This window comes from Vicia villosa, linkage group LG2 (assembly GCF_029867415.1).
Source record: "Vicia villosa cultivar HV-30 ecotype Madison, WI linkage group LG2, Vvil1.0, whole genome shotgun sequence".
Lineage (NCBI taxonomy): Eukaryota > Viridiplantae > Streptophyta > Magnoliopsida > Fabales > Fabaceae > Vicia > Vicia villosa.
Window position 1 is genome coordinate 171,101,656 of NC_081181.1, and position 19,859 is coordinate 171,121,514.

General features: G+C 31.0%; 1 protein-coding gene across 1 annotated transcript; it reads left to right on the forward strand.

Annotated features, from left to right (window-relative positions):
• Window positions 1-18,345: 18,345 nt before the first annotated feature.
• Window positions 18,346-19,398, forward strand: LOC131650641 (floral homeotic protein AGAMOUS-like). The gene has a single exon (XM_058920346.1). It carries the CDS (start codon window positions 18,346-18,348, stop codon window positions 19,396-19,398), a length of 1,053 nt encoding a protein of 350 aa, XP_058776329.1.
• Window positions 19,399-19,859: the final 461 nt, after the last annotated feature.

Here is a 19,859-nt window from a genome sequence, read left to right on the forward strand (position 1 = left end):
TATTTCATGTGTTTCAGATATTGCTTTCATTTTGAGTTCAATCTTTATCTTCATTAACAGATAGAAAACATAGAGTAAGATAAAATGCAAGATTACCAGAGTAGCCTTTTGTCTCTTTTAATGTTGGAAATATTCCAAATTCTTTAAAAAAAATCTTTTTTGAAAACAAAAAGCTTATCTTCTAGGTAATGCCATTTGATACGAAGACTTTTAAGATGCACCTCTTCTCAGTCTTGATATGCATAAAGTTCAATAGACTTGATAGGATACGCATCATCATATTCTTTATATTGTAAGGCACATATAATATATAATATTAGGGAATTGTTAATCTCACTTTAACAGGTAGGAAAGTATTCTATGGAAATAAATAAATGCACTTCTGATTTTAGAAATGCATTTCTAGACGCTGTCTCATGCATACACAATTTATTTATTTGAGTCACATCTCAATTTATGACTAGATTTATTTTGAATGAATTTTTATAGTATTTCTGAAAATACATTTTTGAAACCTTCTAATATTAGGGAATTGCAGACACGTGTATTGAGTATTTACATGTGTTGGGAATATCAATCAACAATTTAAAACATTCTAATAGAGACCCGAGTACTGTGTATTGAGTATTTACATGTGTTGGGAATATCAATCAACAATTTAAAACATTCTAATAGAGATATATGAAAAGGACTATTGTTGTAATAGTGTGGTGAAATATAGGAAAAATGCTATTATTGTAATAAAGAATGTGGTGAGGTTATTTGGTTAATAATGAATAGGGTAGACTGCTTAGTTGGCAAGTTTGTTATGCCTCTTAGTAGTATATATTATATAGAGTGAGATGAAGGAGGTTGAGATTATCATGGAAAATTATAGTTTGTTATGGACAGTTGGCTTCATGCCTTTGTACGAGTTTTTCTCTGGGGGCATTAGGATATTCATCCTCTTGCATTTACTTTTCTTTTTCAGAAATAATACACTATTTTTATATTTGTGCGTTTTAAATCCATTTTTTCTTTATTTTGTATTTTTACATTAATTTCTATATCTCGAATTCGGGTTCCTAATACATTCCAATAAAATGAATTAAAAAATGGAGTTAGTTGAGTAATGCAAATAGGATGTTCTTGTGTATAAGAGATTGCAATGATATAAGAATCCAATGTTTGATTCTTAAAACTCACATTCATCTTTGTAGAAAACAGCTGACAATTTTGAGTGGTTTTAGAAAAATTAAGAAGCAATTCATTTATCACTATCCCAAGTTTAGAAGTGAACAAGAGTTGATCACTTATGAAGTGAGGCTGGATCTTGTGAGTTAATATTAACTATTGATTTTAACTGTTGAGTGGGGTACTGAATCTTGTGAGTTAATATTAACTATTGATTTTAATTGTTGAGTGGAGTACTCGAGTTTGCAATGTCTTGATTGAATAAACAACACTGCATTGAAGTTCTTGGCATCTTTGTTTGAAAATAATGGTGATTGAAGTAAATTCTCTTACTCGCATTAATTCACTCAATTGACTAATATACTTCAACGATAAAGTTTATGTAGAGTAATATGTGTTGTTGACTTAACTAGGTTTTGGAAATGCATTTTTGAACATTTTAAAAATATATTTTTGAAATAAATTTAGTCATAAAATTGGAGTGTGACTAAAAAACAAATGAGCTATGTGTGCATGAGATGCGTCCGGAGATGCTTTTCTGAATTCTAAAAGTGTTTTTGTTTTTGTTTTTCAAAGGTGGGGAAGCAATTCTTAGATTGTGTTAAGCAATTTCTTAATATTATTACAGTTGCTTCAGAGCTAATACTCAATGCTTTTTTAGCTAGAACTCTAGCAGATCCTACCTCAAAACTCTTGTGTACGAATCGTCTAATATTTTTAGATTTGCAAATTGCAAACGGGAATAGTGTTAGGAAATAACCTCCATAATTTTCCTCCTCCATGAACTCAAAAATAGGCACTAGCAGAAACGTGGAAAATAAAAGCGCAATGACACAAAAGAATTTTAGCATGGAAAACCTTCTCAATGTGAGAAAGGAAAAACCATGGGACCCTTAGGCCTCTTAAAACTTTCACTATAATGATAATGAAAATACAACAACTTCACCCTTAGGAGGAACTTTACAATGTATCTCTCAATTTGTAAGAAACACTCTCACAAATTGACTCACTATTTCTCTCACAAGAAAACTCTCTAAGAAACAACTTTCTCTCTTGAGCAAGGCTCTATGTCTCTTGCTTCTAGTTTCTCTTGTGTTTTTATATGTGTTTTGAATGCTTGCTCTTGGTCCTATTTATAGGAGAAGCAAGCCAAAAGGGTCTTACATGCATGATGACACTTGTTACTTATTTGCCTTTTATGCAAAACACCAAGTGTTCTTTGCAAGACATGCAACATAGCAAGTGTCCTTTGCAACACATGCACCATAACAAGTGTACATCATACTTGTCTTTACATGCAAACTTCTATTTTTTCAAATGTGTGTTGGCTATGTGGCAATGGTTGGACCCCACATTTCTTCCCATCTAGCCATGGGGAATGACCTTGATTAGTTTGGGGTTGCTGCCAATCCAGCAACATGTTTGCAAAACTCTACATTCTCATTAGCATGAACTTTTTCTACTTTCAATAGTTTACTCTCCAACACATCACGAATTCAGTGATATATCACATCAATATGTTTTGACCTTGAGTGATATGTCGAGTTCTTGCTAAAATGAATTGCGCTCAAACTATCGCAATAGAGAACATAAATTTCTTGATTCTGGCCTAACTCTTGCATGAACTTCTTCATTCACAGGATCTCTTTACAACCTTCAGTGATTTCGATGTATTCAGCTTCTGTGGTACTCAAGGAAATGCACTTTTGTAATCGTGATTACCATGAGACAGCTCCCCTGCACAAGTAAATAAATACCCAAAAGTAGATTTTCTTGAATATACATATCCTGCCATATCTGCATCTACATACCCAATGAGTAATTGCTTTTCATTTCCAAAGCACAAACACTGCTTAGCAGTTCCTTTTAGATACCTCAATATCCATTTCATAGCATTCCAGTGCTCTTTTCTTGGATTCAACAGGAATCTACTCACAACTCCTACAACATAAGCAATGGCTGGTCTTGTACAAACCATTGCGTACATAAGGCTACCCACAACTGAAGAATAGGGTACCTTGCTCATTTCTTCTTTTTCTTCTTCATTGCTTGGACATTGTGTCTTACTGAGTTTCAAGTGACCAGATAGTGGTACATGCACATGTTTAGCATTATGCATGTTGAACCTCTCAAGAAATTTCTTGATATAATCTTCTTGTGACATCTACAACATTCTTTTAGGACGATCTCGAATGATCTTCATTCCAAGAATCTTCTTTACCGCACCTAACTCTTTCATGGCAAAAGATTTTCTCAATGCCTTCTTCAGAGCAGCTAGCTTTGTTTTGTCTTTCCCAACAATGAGCATATCATTAACATACAACAAAAGTATGATGGGCTCACCATTATCATATTTATTCACAAACACACAGTGGTCTTCAGATGTCTTTTCAAATTTATGTTTGGTCATGAAGAGTTCAAACTTCTTATACCATTGCCTTAGAGCTTTCTTTAACCCATATAGACTTTTCATCAAGCGACACACAAGGTGTTCTTTGCCTGGTTCTACAAATCCTTCGGGTTGCTCCATGTATATTTCTTCCTCTAAATCTCCATATAAGAATGTTGTTTTAACATAAAGTTGCTCTATATTCAAGTCTAGCATTGAAACTATACCAAGGATTGCTCTTATGGATGTCATCTTCACTACTAGCAAGAATATATCTTCGAAATCTATCCCTTTCTTTTGATGACACCCCTTCACGATAATTCATGCTTTGTATATGGGGTTGGGTTGTTCTATTTAGATTTGAGTTTGAACACCCACTTGTTTTTCAAAGCCCTTATTCCATTTGGTAAATTCACCAAGTCATACGTCTGGTTCTCCTTCAATGATTGTAATTCTTCTTGCATGGCTTGCATCCATTTGTTACTGTCATCCATCTCAATGGCTTCCATGAAGCTTTAAGGTTCTCCTTCATCGGTGAGACTTGAGAGTGACATACTCATCTGGGGAATATCTTTTTGATGGTTGTCTTACTCGCATGGATCTTCTTTCTTGAGTTTCTTGGTCCCTCTGATTAGTCTTTATCATTTTCTCTTCCAATATTTCCTGACCTTGTTCTATTTGGTCAGGTTGCTCCACATAATTGGGTTGTATTGTCTGACCAGGTTCAATATTTTGTTGAGGAATCTCCCCCTGAGTTTTGTACTATAATGGTCTTTGGCTTCTTAGATTGAATATCATGGATTATTTTATCTTCATAAAATACCACATCTCTGCTTTAAACAATATTCTTGTTTGCAGAATTCCATAGTCTGAATCCAAGTTCATCTCTGGAGAACCAATGTATATGCACTCCTTCGTCTTAGCATCAAGTTTTTCTCTTTCATCTTTGAGAATATGGATAAATCCCCTACACCTGAATACTCTCAATTGACCGTAAGAGGCTTTCTTTCCATACCATACGACATCCAGTATCTCTCCATTTAATGGCCTTGAAGGAGACAAGTTTATCAAATCCATTGCAGTTCTCACCGTTTCACCCCAAAATGGTTTGGAAAGTTTTGCATGAGAAAGCATGCTTCTGAATTTCTCTGCAATTGTTCTGTTCATCTTTTCTGCTATTCCATTCATTTGGGGAGTCTTTGGAGGTGTCTTATCGTGTCTTATCCCATGAGCTTTATAGGAGGTGTCTTCTTATGTCTTATCCCATGAGCTTTACAATATGCTTTAAACGGGCCTAGGTATTCACCTCCATTGTCACTTCTTAAGCATTTTAACTTTCTTCCAGATGTTCGTTCTACAGAGGCGTGAAACTCCTTGAAAGCTTGTAGAACTTGATCTTTCTTTTTCAATGGATACACCCACACCTTTCTAGAGTGATCGTCAATGAAGGTAACAAAGTATTGTGCACTACCAAGAGACCTTTAAGATGTGGAGCAAACATCTGAGTGAACAAAATCTACTATTTTCTTTCGTCTTCTTACATCATATAATCTTTGAAAAGATACTCTGTGTTGTTTTCCTGCTAGACAGTCTTCACAGGATTCAAGTGGTTGTCCTTTGATATTTGAGAGGTGATCTTTAGCAAGAATCTCTATACCTTTATCGCTCATGTGGCCAAGTCGTTTGTGCCATAATTCTTTGGTTGCATCTTGAGAAACATTAGTCTCTACCTTGTTTATCTTTCCTTGCATGATGTACAGGGAGCCTTCCTTTTTGCCACGATCAATTGTCATACTCCATTTGCTAAGTTTCCATCTACCACCACCTAACTGGTTTATCATCCCCAGGTCATGCAAGTTTCCTACTGAGATAAGATTTAGATGCATTTCTGGTACATGTCTTACTTCCTTCAACACGGGCTTATTGTCATTTTCTGTGATCATAGTCACTTCACCAATGCCAACAACCTTGCTTATGACATGATTTCCCATCTTCACCGTACCAAAATTTCCTCTTTGGTATGATGAGAATAGTTCTTCGTGGGGTGTAACATGGAAAGATGCTCCTGTGTCTATTATCCAAGTACAATCATCGAATGCAACATTTAGATCATTTTCATCTCCGATAAGGAAAATATTCTCGTCATTCGATACTACTGTAATTGTTGTTCCATCTTCCTTATTCTTATTTGGGTTTATCGAATCTGGATGGACTGTTCCAACATGTTGATCTCTCTTCAAGAATCTACACTAAGGTCTTCTATGGCCAGGCTTGCCACAATAATAACAATTTAGTCTTGTGCGAGACTTGGATCTAGTTTGTGATCTCCCACGACCTCCTATTTCACGATTCTCACCCCTTCCTCTATTATCAATAATGTTGGCTTCGAACTGGTTGTTGAAGCCTCTTTCCCTCCGTCTTGACTCTTTATTTAGAAAGTAATCTGTAATAGAATCCATGACAAGTTTTCTGTCTGGAGCAGAGTTACTAACAGTGACGACTAGAGTATCCCAACTCCCAGGTAGAGAAGTTAGGAGTAGAAGAATTTGTAACTCATCATCTATCTTCATGTCGGATTTTATCAGTTGATTCACAATACCTTTGAAGGTATTCAAATCCTCGATCATATTTTGGCCATCTGAGTACTCCAATTTCACATATTGTCTAACAATGTGAGCTTTGTTTCTCGACATCTTCTTTTGAATCAAGGATTCAACTTTGGTCCATAACTCATACGCATTGGTATAAGTTGATACATTCTCGAATAAACTTCTATCTATGTATTTTCTAATCATGGCAACTGCCTTCCGATTTTGGAGCTCCCACTCTTTATCTTTCTTCTCCGTGGAGTTATCCTTTTCAAAAATTGGCTCATGCAAATCTTTGCAATATAGGTGGTCTTCCATCATCAGCTTCCAATAAGTATAATTATCAGCAGTCAGCTTGAACATATCTCCATCGTAACTGATAAAACCCTCCATCTTGAGAACACGGGAAAGTAGTTCCTTCAACCATGAGTTTTGTAAATAGTGTCGTACACTGGAAAAGTCATTGTAGTTTATGAATAGTGAAACTAGAAAATTCTCAGGAAAGAGAGAAAGGTCAATATTGACACGCTTAAATACCAAGTCTTTCCTTAGCCAGAACTTACTAAGACACACTTTTGCAATACTACAATTTAATTTCAACTATAATATTTCTTTCCTAACATGGAAGATCAAACAATGTTGCAACCACATAGCATACTAAGAACTGTATTATAAGTACAACACCGTGGTATCTCAAAGCTCACACAGTGCTCTGATACCATTGTTGGGAATTAACCTCCATAATTTTCCTCCTCCGTTAGCTCAAAAATAGGCACTAACGGAAATGTGAAAAATAAAAGCGCAATGACACAAAAGAATTTTAGCATAGAAAACCTTCTCAATGTGAGAAAGGAAAAACCACGGGACCCTTAGGACTCTTAAAAATTCCACTATAATGATAATGAGAATACAACAACTTCACTCTTAGGTGGAACTCTCTACAATGCATCTCTCAATTTGTAAGAAACACTCTCACAAATTGACTCACTATTTCTCTCACAAGAAAACTCTCTAAGAAACAACTTTCTCTCTTGAGCAAGGCTCTATGTCTCTTGCTTCTAGTTTCTCTTGTGTTTTTATATGTGTTTTGAATGCTTGCTCTTGGTCCTATTTATAGGAGAAGCAAGCCAAAAGGGTCTTACATGCATGAAGACACTTGTTCTTTTCCTTTCATGTAAAACACCAAGTGTTCTTTGCAAGACATGCAACATAGAAAGTGTCCTTTGCAACACATGCACCATAACAAGTGTACATCATACTTGTCTTCACATGTAACCTTCTATTTTGTCAAATGTGTGTTGGCTATGTGGCAATGGATGGACCCCACAAATAGCGCATGGCCAAAATATATTATGATAGCAACATCACACACATATATATAGTAATCCTACCTAGATTAGCTTTTCTATATATAGACGGTCCTAAGTCTGGGTAAAAGGAGATGGTCGTGTTAGGCTTTCGACAACCAACATAGTCGAATCTCTATGACATGGATCTACTATGAAATAATGTGAATGTTAGGCCGTTGTCTGTAAGCAACGTGATGTACGGATTGAGAACGGTGTCAAAAGAGTGAGGGTTGCTATATCACCGCTTGGATGTAGTGAAAAATAAGTAAGGGTTCCTACATTTTTGTAAATTGGTGTGGGTAAAGAATCTAGTTAATGAGAGGATGATTCGCTTTGGATAATGGAATATTGTCACACTTACTAAAAAATATATGGAAATAGTTCACGTTATAGTTAGGAGGAAGATCAATTTTTTGTGCCTATAAGAAATTAAATAGATAGGTGAAAAAGTGAAAGAATTAGACAACTCGGGATTTAATCTTTGGTACACCAAAAAAATTAAATCAAGAAATAGAGTGGGGATTATTATGGATAAGGAGTGAAAGAAAGATATTGTGGATGTGAAAAGTAGGGGTGTACATGGGTTGGGTAAATCCAAAAAACCCAATAAAACCCATCCAAATCAACCCAAAAAAGTGGGTTGGGCCGGGTTATTGGATGAATACGGTTTTCAAAAATGAAAATCCATTCAAAATAATTGGGTTATGGGTAAACTCACACCCAACCCACATAACCCATGGATTATTGAGTGACTCTTTTTTGTAATTATATAAGTGATAACTTTGATGTTTTTAATTTTGGTTGCTTCAATTTTGACCTTTGAACATATTTAATTTTGTAAGTAATGATTTTAACTTATTTAGGATGCCACACTTTGATTATGTGATGCTAATTCTTGTAAGTTGCAAGTATTTTATGCAATTATATGTATTACAGTAATGTAACTTTGATTTTTGCAAATATGTTTATGAAGAATTTTATCGTGCATTTAGATATTTGTGTTTAAAACAATAGCGGTAATATGTTAAACAATTTATTATGAAAAAAATGTGACACATCATTAATGATTATATAAGAAAGAGAGAAAATTGGGAAGCCCACTACCCAACCCAGTCCAATCCACAAATTTGGGATTTTACCCAAATCGGTCAAATGATATCATGGGTGGTTTATTTTACCTCACCCAAACCAGTATATCATGTATGGGACCAGTATGTCATGTATGGTTGGATTATGGTTTTGACTAAATTCAACCCAAACTGACTCCAATACACCCCTAGTAAAAGAGTAGGAAATATACTCTTAGCATTAAAATTTGTTGTGGAACAAGATACCTTTAATGTTATTAGTGTGTACGCACTTCAGGAATCCCATTAGCCTCTCTCTCTCTCTAAAATTATGTTATTCCCATTTGCTTCATTGTACCTGATCCTTCTTTAGAAGTGATAATTCTCCTTTCCACTAATAATATTATAATAATTACCTCTTTTTTATTGTTACCGTAAAAGTATATTACATTTGGTGCTGTCATTTATACCATGGGAGACACATCCCTATATTAAAGAGCTTCAAAATAACATTCAATGCAACACCGAAGCGATAGATTAAATCTAGTCGGAGATGCAAGCTAACTTTTGATGTGCATAAGTGACCAACGCGGAACAGTTCACCCTGTTACATGAAGCTATTGAATCACTCTTGAAAAACAATCACCTGCAACAGATTTTTCCCATGGTGAGTTGAACTCGAACAATTCATTTCAGGTCAGATCCATGGAACTTGATTTTTCGTGATTTGATGGGGAAAATGTATTGAAACTAGATTTTCAAGGCGGAGCAATTTTTTGATTATCATAATATACCTGATGAGGATCAATTGCTAATTTCATAAGTACACTTAGATCATGATGTGGTACTATGGTATCAAATGAATCAACGTTCACACCCATTTCGTTCATGGCAAGACATTACATCGACCGAACTCAAAATAGTCACATTCAGCTCGATCGGGACTTTTGATTCTAAATGGAAGAAGGTTGACCACATGGCCCGTAAATTAGCGCCCGTCTTCAGCTTGTTGTGAATTACGACAAAATTCAATATTAATTTGTGAGGCAAAGAATAGTAGTAACCAAAATAAATGGTTTATAATAATTATAATCCGTAAATAGATAATATAATAGAATAAGGCGAGAAAAAGACGAAGATTTGTTTACCCAGTTCAATTAAACGATATACTCTGGGGCCTGGGGGAGAGAGCAACTCTCCAATTCACTAACTCAGAAAGTTGTTACAAGATATTACAGATGAGTTACAAGAAAATAGCCTTCAAGATTCTCAAAGAATAAACTCTTTTTTCTACCCAAGTGTTTCCCAACCTCTTCAACTCTCAATATAAGAATCACTCAACCCCAATGTGTTTAGAAGTATTTTCCAATCCCCTTAGATTAGGGGTGCTCAAAACCAAACCAACCCAATAGAAAACCGCAAACCAAACCAAACCAAACCGAAACCGCAAAAAACCGCATTTGGTTCGGATTAGTTTGGGTCATTTTTTAACAAAACCGCACGGTTCGGTTCGGTTTGCGGTTTGTATTTTGTAAACCGAACCAAACCGAATCAAACCGCATTATGTTACAACCTAAATTTTACTTAACTCACATTCAACCCAAAATTAAACCTATTATACATTAGTCTTATGAATACGAACAATTTTCTCATCCTTACACATATAATTTCAGTCCCGATCTTCTCAAATCTCTAATAACATTATTTCACCTTCTTTGCCACATACATCTTCCCTCTTCTTCTATAATCTTTACTCTCCTATATTCTTTCTTTTTCACCTTCTCATTTTTATGTAAATGTTTCGTATTTCAGTTTCATTTTTATCGCGCATCTTCTTCTCTAATCTCTCAACACTTTTTCTTTTTCTTTTTCACCTTCACTAATTTTTCGCCTCTTCTATTTTTTTGTTTCATTATAATAATTTTATATTGTTTTATGTTATTATTTTATGTTTAATATTCCACTTTTGTCTAATTTAATTTTTACATATTACATGGAAAATTGTTGTCAAAATATGACGAGTTTTGTTGTTATTTGTGAGTGTATGAATGTCTAAATATAAAATTATGTTGTCGTATATATGTGTATGTATGGCTCAATAAAATATTTGTAAAAAACCGAACCAACCGAACCGAACCAAACCGCATTAGTTTGGTTTGGTTTGGTTCGGATTTTTTTTAAAAGTCAACCGAACCAAACCAAACTGCACTATTTTTTCTCTTGCGATTCGGATGATTTTTTTCGTCAAAACCGCCCAATACGCACCGCGAGCACCCCTACCTTAGATAACTCCAAAGGTTTCCCAAAAACCTATGCCTTTCTAAATTTTTCCTTTGAATTCCTTAAATCCTTATTCTCCATTGTTGCTATAAGCTCTAAGATTGTCACAATATAATAACAGAAGATATATATATATATATATATATATATATATATATATATATATATATATATATATATATATATTTATAATAGCCAAAATCCAACAAATCCATAACAAATCCCAAAAAATATCTCCTTAATTGTTAGAATAAAATATATTATTATAATATTATAATATCTCTTAGACTGTTATAAATACATATCTTATAATATCTTTGTGACTATTATAAATATATATATCTTATAATATCTTTTAAAATATTATAAATATCATTTTATATTAACTTATAGGGTTAAAGGCCTTTTACCCCCCTGCCATATAGGCGTGTTTTGATTTTCCCCCCTTAATTTTTTTTTTGTAACAGACCTCACAAAATATATTACCATCATTAAAGATCCTGTTCCATTTTTTTGTGCAAAAAATACCTACGTGGACAATAAAAAAACGTTGACTGTGCATATGCTGCACACGTGGCATTTATTTTATTTTTTATTTTTCTTATAATTCCACGTGGAATTTCGGAATTTTTTTTATTTTTTTTTAATTTTTTTTAAAATTTGTATATTTAATATTTCTTTTTATTATATATATATATATATATATATATATTTTTATTTAATATAAATGACATATAAATAGATATAAATAGATGATGTGTAAAATAGAATTTGATGGTATATATATATATATATATATATATATATATAATAAAGTAAAAGGAAAAATCAAAATTTTATTGTTGTATTATCTTTTATTAAATCAACTAGTTATGTATTTGTACTATCTTTAATTAAATCAACTACTCATGTATTTGTCTTGTAATGAAACTGTCTTAATGATCCATATTGTCAGTCTGTATTTTGGACAGTCAAATACGCATGCTTTCGTCTAGTCACGTCAAGTCAGGCATTGATCAGTGTGCTTGTATTTATCATTCAATTTAGACGTGCTTGTAAACAGTACGCAATAATACTCTTTTTCTACCCAAAACTATTATAAATTAGGGGTTCCTAAGGTTGAATGCATACCCATAAACACAAACCCCATACACCAAACACAAACACAACAATGAAAGCTCGCATTAGGCCAGACGGATCACACCGGAAATCAGAGTCCCCACCACCAAAGAAACGTCTCGACTATGAACCAGATTACCCCAGAAGGAGCGGGCATGTCATATACTCTGCAGTGAAACCTCCCATGCCGGTAATGTTTTGGAATATCAATTCCATGGCCCAACTGAAGAGGACTCTCCTGAGGTTTTTGGAAGGGGAGTACGAACGCGGCGAAGAGATAAGAAGTATCAAGAGGCTTAAAAAAACATAGTTTTTTATTTAAAAAAATATAAAAGAAACACATATAAGTATTGTTATATTTTACACATCAAAAGAAATATATGTACCATCAAATTGTTATATATATATATATATATATATATATATATATATATATATATATATATATATATATATATATATATATATATATATATATATATATATATATATATATATAGACACACACAAACAATCAAATTCTATTTTACACATCATCTATTTATATATCATTTAATTTAAGTATTGTTATATTAAATAATATATATAAAATAAAAAGAAAAATTAAATATACAAATTTTAAAAAATTAAATAAAAAAATTAAAATTTTAAAAAATTAAAAAATTTATAAAAAAACGTTAAAAAAATTTTTTAAAAAATTACAAAATTCCACGTGGAATTATAAAAAAATAAAATAAATGTCACGTGTGCAGCGTATGCACAATCAGCATTTTTTTATCGTCCACCTATGCATATTTTAAACAAAAAAAATAGAACAGGGTCTTTAATGATGGTAATATATTTTGGGAGGTCTGTTACAAAAAAAATTTTAAGGGGGGAAAATCAAAACACGCCTATATGACAGGGGGTAAAAGACCTTTAACCCTAATTTATATGATCTCCAAATTAATATGAAATATTATAACATTAATGAATGGATCATTCTCAAACTAGACTATCTTTTGACTTTTTGATTTATGGAAATCTCAAAACATGTTTTCTTTCTTTTCATCAACGAAGCTTCTACGACATACTTCAACACAACTCATGGTTGCTGAACTCAAGCTTCCCTTCTTTGTCAATGGATGGTGAGTGACACTCGGTTTTCACAATTTTGCGATTGTCACCATATGGTATAAGGGTTTGCATTGTATATTCCAGATCTTCAAGAGGGGTGTACTCGGTGATTTTAAATTCTCTTAATGGTGTATTGCTGGTAAAGTTAACATTTCCAACATGCCAAATGATTTTCATATGACATTTGCTGTTTTGGTATGAAACAATATGTCAAGTGAGCTTATTTATAGTAGTGGGATAATATTATGGACCACACAAATTCTATCCGTTGACAGAGAATGTACCGGATATGTAACTCCGGAATCACCCTTATTTATTCCGGAGATGCATCTCCAAAAAGTTCTCAGGTATTAAAAAACAAAAAGAGAACGGAAACGAGGCATGTAATTGTATATGAAGTTGACATTTTTGGACAAACTACAAAATGCATAATACATTAACAAAATGTCATATACAATAAAATGATAAATAACTACTTAAATGATCTAAAATAATTGTCGCCTTCCAAATCTACAGGTAGTACCCCTTTGATTTTTCCTTATTTTTTTTCTATTTTCAATGTTGTTTAATTTGGTGTACTCTTGCATCCTTTCAATTAGAGTTGTCAAAATGGGCTAGCCAATATGGGCTGGCCCACCAGGCCCGAAAAATCATAGGGATTGGGCCTTAAAATTAGACCCATATTTTTCAAGGCTTTTTTAGCCCAGCCCTGAAAAGCCCGCTACCCATTAGGGCTAACCCATATGGGTCGTGGGTAGTCCATTACGTCCGCATAATTATAAATTTTAAAACAATATATTAATATTTATATTATCTTATTCCAAAATAGCATATCGATTTTTCTCACTTCACTAAATTTTATCTCTGTTTTATTCAATCTTTCTCTTTTAAATATTATACATTAATATAATCAACATTTTTTCATCGCATTATATTAGTTTTCTCTTATAATAAATATTCAAGTATTATTTTATAGAATTTAGACATATATTGTATTTAGAAACACATTATAGTATTTATAAGAGATAATATAGTACTTAAAATGTATTATATTTAAAATAGCATAATTTAAAATTTTATTTATAATAAATATTATGAATTTTTATTTATTATTTTTTTAAATAAAAAAACCCATTTAGGACCGGGTAGCCCGAAGCCCATATAAGGCCGGGCTCGGGTAGTAAACCTCGAGCCCATATTATACCGGGCCTTTTTGGCCCAGCCCTAAAAAGCTCAGGGCCCACCAGGGCCGGCCCGTTTAGGGCCGGGTAACCCATATTGACAACTCTACTTTCAATAAATTGGTCCGACAAAGTCTCAAATTGGATTGTATAATGATTCGCCCACTCTGGTGATATAAGTAGTATAGTACATCCCTGTTTCAAATACACTTGAAAAAATGCCGCAGATTTGACACTCATCCATAGGGGTGGAAATAGGCTAGGCTAGACTTTAGAAGACCTGAGTCTGACATATGATAAACTTGAAAGGCCTGAACCTGACTTATGCCCTATTATAGGCTCTTTTTTTTGGCATAGCCTGACCTTTTTAAAAGTCTGACTTGTCCTAAAAGCATGTTTAAAAATTTGTTTTTCATTAAGGTTTTCAATTAATCCATATTGCTTAAGAAACCTTATAGTCCGACCTATATATACATATATAGGGTGACCTATTTAGCCTTTTTTTTCTATATATATATATATATATATATATATATATATATATATATATATATATATATATATATATATATATATATATATATATATATATATATATATATATATATATATATATATATATATATATATATATATATATATATATATATATATATACACACCGACCTATAAGATTTCATAGGTTTTTTTAATAATGCTGACCTATTTAATTAAATAGGCTTTTAAAAAGGTCTAAGTCTGACGTGACCTTAAGTAGGTTAGGCTATATAAGCCCTTGTATGCCGGTCTGACCTATTTTCACCCTACTCACCTAATATACTATCATTAAAATTTTTAAATTAATCACAAAATTGAATTTGATGGTATTAAACCGAATTGCAAATAATTTTTTCTTTTATTAGATGATTTTTTTTCTTTAAAATCTTCGAAAGGGCGTCACAAACACCCCTATTTCTTAGTTAAAGTTTTATTTATTAAAAAATTAATCAATCTTTTAAATACATTTAAATTTTTTTTTTGTGTTTTGTAATATTATACAAACTATTTTTTGATTTAAAATAAATGGAGTTTTGTTATTTTTAGTTTTGATGAGCTTTCCATTCAAATTTTAATTTAAGCTCTAAATTGGTTGGGTCCACCTTGAATGGTGGTAAATTTACTCCTACATTCAATCAAATCACATCACATAATAATGTCGCTTTTATAAACTATTTTTAAAATGCCTACGTGAGATTAAATATAGATTAATTTCTTAGAAAAATTAATAGTTTTACACTAGCGGAGTAATACATTTTACATATAAATCAAATCAAATATCATGATGTCATATTAATGAATTAGATTCTAAAATATATTCTCCGGATAAATTTATTGTGACCTTTTTAACTAAATAATAATTCAATCATTTGAATTAATTAAAATCTAATGATTATAATGACTTGTTCTCTCATTAATGGTTAAATTTATATAACTTTAATTGCCATGCATATTCTTGGTGTAAAGTTTTATATTCTCATCACATTTCAATCATTCTTGGACATGTGATTTTAAAAGTAATTATAATAAAATTGAAAATTTTAAGATCTAATATTTTGAATAAAATTATATTTATAATCATAATCATATATTGAATTATTGAAAAGATTAATCAATTAAATCCAATAACAAACTCAATTTCCTCACACTATAATTTGAATGAGAAGATTAATTTTTCTCCCTTTTTTAACATTAATTTCTTTATATATGGTAGAATATATAGTGTAGAAAAATTATATTTGGAACAAAATTTTGCAAGAAGTGGAAACAAGAAAGGGGGGCTAGGAAACACAACCAAGAATAAGAAAAATTAAATGTGAGTTTGTTTTTTCTTTTCTTATTTTTCTCAAGCAATTTTTTTTTGGCATATTTAGTCCCAAGTACTTTAAATTTAATGTTCTGCTTTAGTTTTTTTTTTTTAAAAGTTACAAATTAATCTTTTAACTTTACTTCAATTATTTAATTTGGTCTCTTCCGTCAATTTATGACAAAAAAAAATGTTAAGTTCTGATAAGTTTTATGTACAATAAAACTCAAAGTTCAAAGTTCAAATGTGACTAAATATTTTGTACTATGAAAAATACTAAGAACACTTTCTTTTTAACACTCTCTCACTCTCTTTTTTATTGGTTGAAACATGTGTGAGTCTTGCCACTTTATGTGAAACCTATTTTCAAATAAAAAATTTTGTGATATTGAAATAGACTTTTCACTTAAATAGGTGTCATAAAAATGATCATATTACAAATATTAAGTCATATTTAGACCTTGTTCTTCTACTTCTTCACTGTGTTAGAGCATTTTCAATATTGTAGTTTTAAGGAATTTATTTTAAAGAATTTTAATAGACACTTTATAATGAAAAAGTATTTTACTATTCAATTAAACTTTTATTTAATCTATATAAGTTTTGTGATATTCAATTAAGTTAATATAGAATTTTTTTGAAAATTCTATGGTACTCAATCAAGATATTTTACAATTTTAAGAAAATATTGTGATAGATGAAGTAAATGAAGGTATCTAAATGAAGTAAAACTGGACTATCTTTTAGTGCTTACCATTCTTTTGCTTTGTTGCTTGCTTATATAGTGCAACGTAATTTTTAATATTTTTTATAATTAAAATTAAGTTATTAGCAATTTAAATTTATTTAGATATTCATTGTACTATGATATATAATGAATTTAATTTAGTTTAATCAATAAATTATATATTTTCAATAAATTGTAATCGTCAAATTATAATTACTTATAAATTAAAATTGATTAGTTACTTGTTGACTAGATAAAGCTTTTAAACTTAAGTTTTGTCGTGAAAATTTTACTCTATTTTATTTTTAATTAAAAAACTAAATAATAGTATTTGTTAGATTCATTTTTATTTATTTATTTAATTGAATTATTAACATACTTTTGATTGAGGTGTATAGAGAAGGGTTCAAATATCAATCAATATCAATGAATTTAAATTAAATTTTATACCAAATAAAAAACTTGAAAAAGCACGTAAAAATGAATGCTATTTCGCAGGTTTTAAACATAATTGATTATTTTTATTCTATAACATTAATTTTTAATATATTATATAGTTAAAAAAAATAAATTTATAATTAAAAAATATTATTAAAAATAATATAATTTTAAAGTATTATTTATTTGATAATCACGTTAAAAATATTATAATTTAAATATTACTAAAAATATTTATTTGATAAATTATTATTAAATATATTTACCCTAAATTTATAAAAATATTATTAAAAAAATTTACAGTTTATAATTTAAACAAACACTTGTTTTGTCTCCTATTATTTGGTAAAGTAATAATAATTGACCCTAAACCTATATAAAACAAAAATAGAAAATAACTTTCAAAAAGGAAAGATATTATTTGTATATGATAAATTAGCTTAATTGTTGATTGATTTATATTCAATTATTTTATTTTCTATCTATACCTTCCCTTTTCACTTGCATCATAAAAATTCTCTAAATACATAACATTAATACACACACAAAAAAAAAAGTAAAAGGAGAGAATTGAGCGACTCTATATTAGAGTTCCAATTCCCCTAAGATTCATTCATACACTAAAAGAACAGAAAGAGAGAATTGTAAGGTGCATAGAGGTAAGTTTTCTTAAATTCATATCTATATTCTTGCTCATATTATGAATCTTCATTCTATTATTCTTTTATTTTTTATTCAATCACTTGCGTTTATTTTAAATTTTGAATGTGGTAGGGAAAATTTGATCCATATATTGGAATTTTTTTGTTAAGCACGATCAATAGTGTTTGTGTTAATTCATAAATCTGTTTATTGATATTTTTTGTGCACCATGAATATGATAAATTTGATGTCTATTATTAAAATTTTAAAATTGTTTTATTACACTTCACTAATATATAATTGTAAATATTTTATTTAGTTTTTTTGTTATTAAGATATGTTATTTGTATAGATATACTATACTATGTTTTTTTTCAATCAAATATACTATATTAGGTTATGGATGCATGATTTTGTAATTTGTTTGTAGAAAATGGGCCGTGGAAGAATAACTATGGAACTCATTCAAAATGAGAAAGCAAGAAAGACAACCTTCCATAAGAGAAAGAATGGATTGTTGAAAAAAGTGAATGAATTTTCCATTCTTTGTGATGTTGATATTTGTGTAATTCTCTATGCTCCAAACTTTGAAGGTCAAGGATATGTTGAACCTGAAACATGGCCTAGAGACACGAAAGAGGTAGAAAGAATACTTGAAAAGTACTATAATACTACGAGCGATAGACGTCCTAAGATCTATGATGTTCATGAGTATTACAAAGAGAGAGTGAAAAAAATTGAATTTGAGGTTTCCAAAGTGCGCAAAGATAAGTTAAAGCTCATGTATCCAACTTGGGATCCATCTTTCGATTCTATTGGAGGGGAAGATTTGAGGCTACTTGCTAGAATATTGGATGCTAAGCTTGATGCTTGTAATCAAAAGATGAATATGCTAAAAGGAGATTTTAAGGAAAAAGCAATAGCTCAAGAATCACACAAGGTTGATCAACTTATGAATGCTCCTTACATTGCTTCAAATTCAAGTAACTACTACAATCTCATGCAAAACAACATGCCTCAACCACAAATTTACCCTCCTCCATTGATGAATATTAATGATAAAAACCTAAACTCTTTAGGGTTTTTTCCATTTCAAATCGGGCAAAGCTCGCAGTCTTCTTCTATGCTTACCAACGCACAAGGTTGCTCATATCAGGTCGAGCCTGTGGAGAGTAGATATACGCAACCTTATCCATATAAGCAAATTGATGCTAATTGTACGAATTGGAGCAATCAAGTTAATGCTAATGTTACTTATGAACCAAGTATCGGTACGATGAAGAATAATGAAGCTGTTGAAAATAATGAAAACATGTTACCATACTATTACAATGGAAATGCTACGCAATCATATCCTATTGCTATGCATACTCTTCCTCATCAGAATCATCAAAACCTACCTCATGGATACCAACTTAATGGATTTTATGATATGGATTTTCTTCAAGGTCATCATATCTTCAACTATATGGATGGAAGGAAGTAGCTTTTAATACTTTGAATATTTATTCTAGCTTTTTAATTTAATATTGTTTCATTTGGTTTTGTTTTATATAGACACATGAATTTCTTTTCTTGTTAATTTGATATATTGCTTATTATGGTTTTTTGGGACTGAAAATTGAATCTTATTATGTTATTGCATGCAAGTTCCCTTTGTTTATATTTGTGCTATGATCACTGCTCTAAATCTTTAACTCTTAAACTTATTCTAGATCACAAAAACAAGTTAGTTAATCACAAAAACGAGTGAACTCGAATATAAATTCTCTTTTATCAATGTAGCAATAAAACGATATAGCACTATTTCAAAGCGGAATTTAACCGGTCCTCTATTTGTGATTAACAACATTGGATTTGACATTTGGTTTTGTTTATGTTTAGAATGTGAAAATGTTGTCAACATAATTGGATATCTGATTCTGTTATTCATGTGTTGCCAAACAA

What these genes read in the sequence shown, in the direction of transcription:
- LOC131650641 (XM_058920346.1), top strand. Translation starts at nt 18,346, where the DNA reads ATGGGCCGTGGAAGAATAACTATGGAACTCATTCAAAATGAGAAAGCA.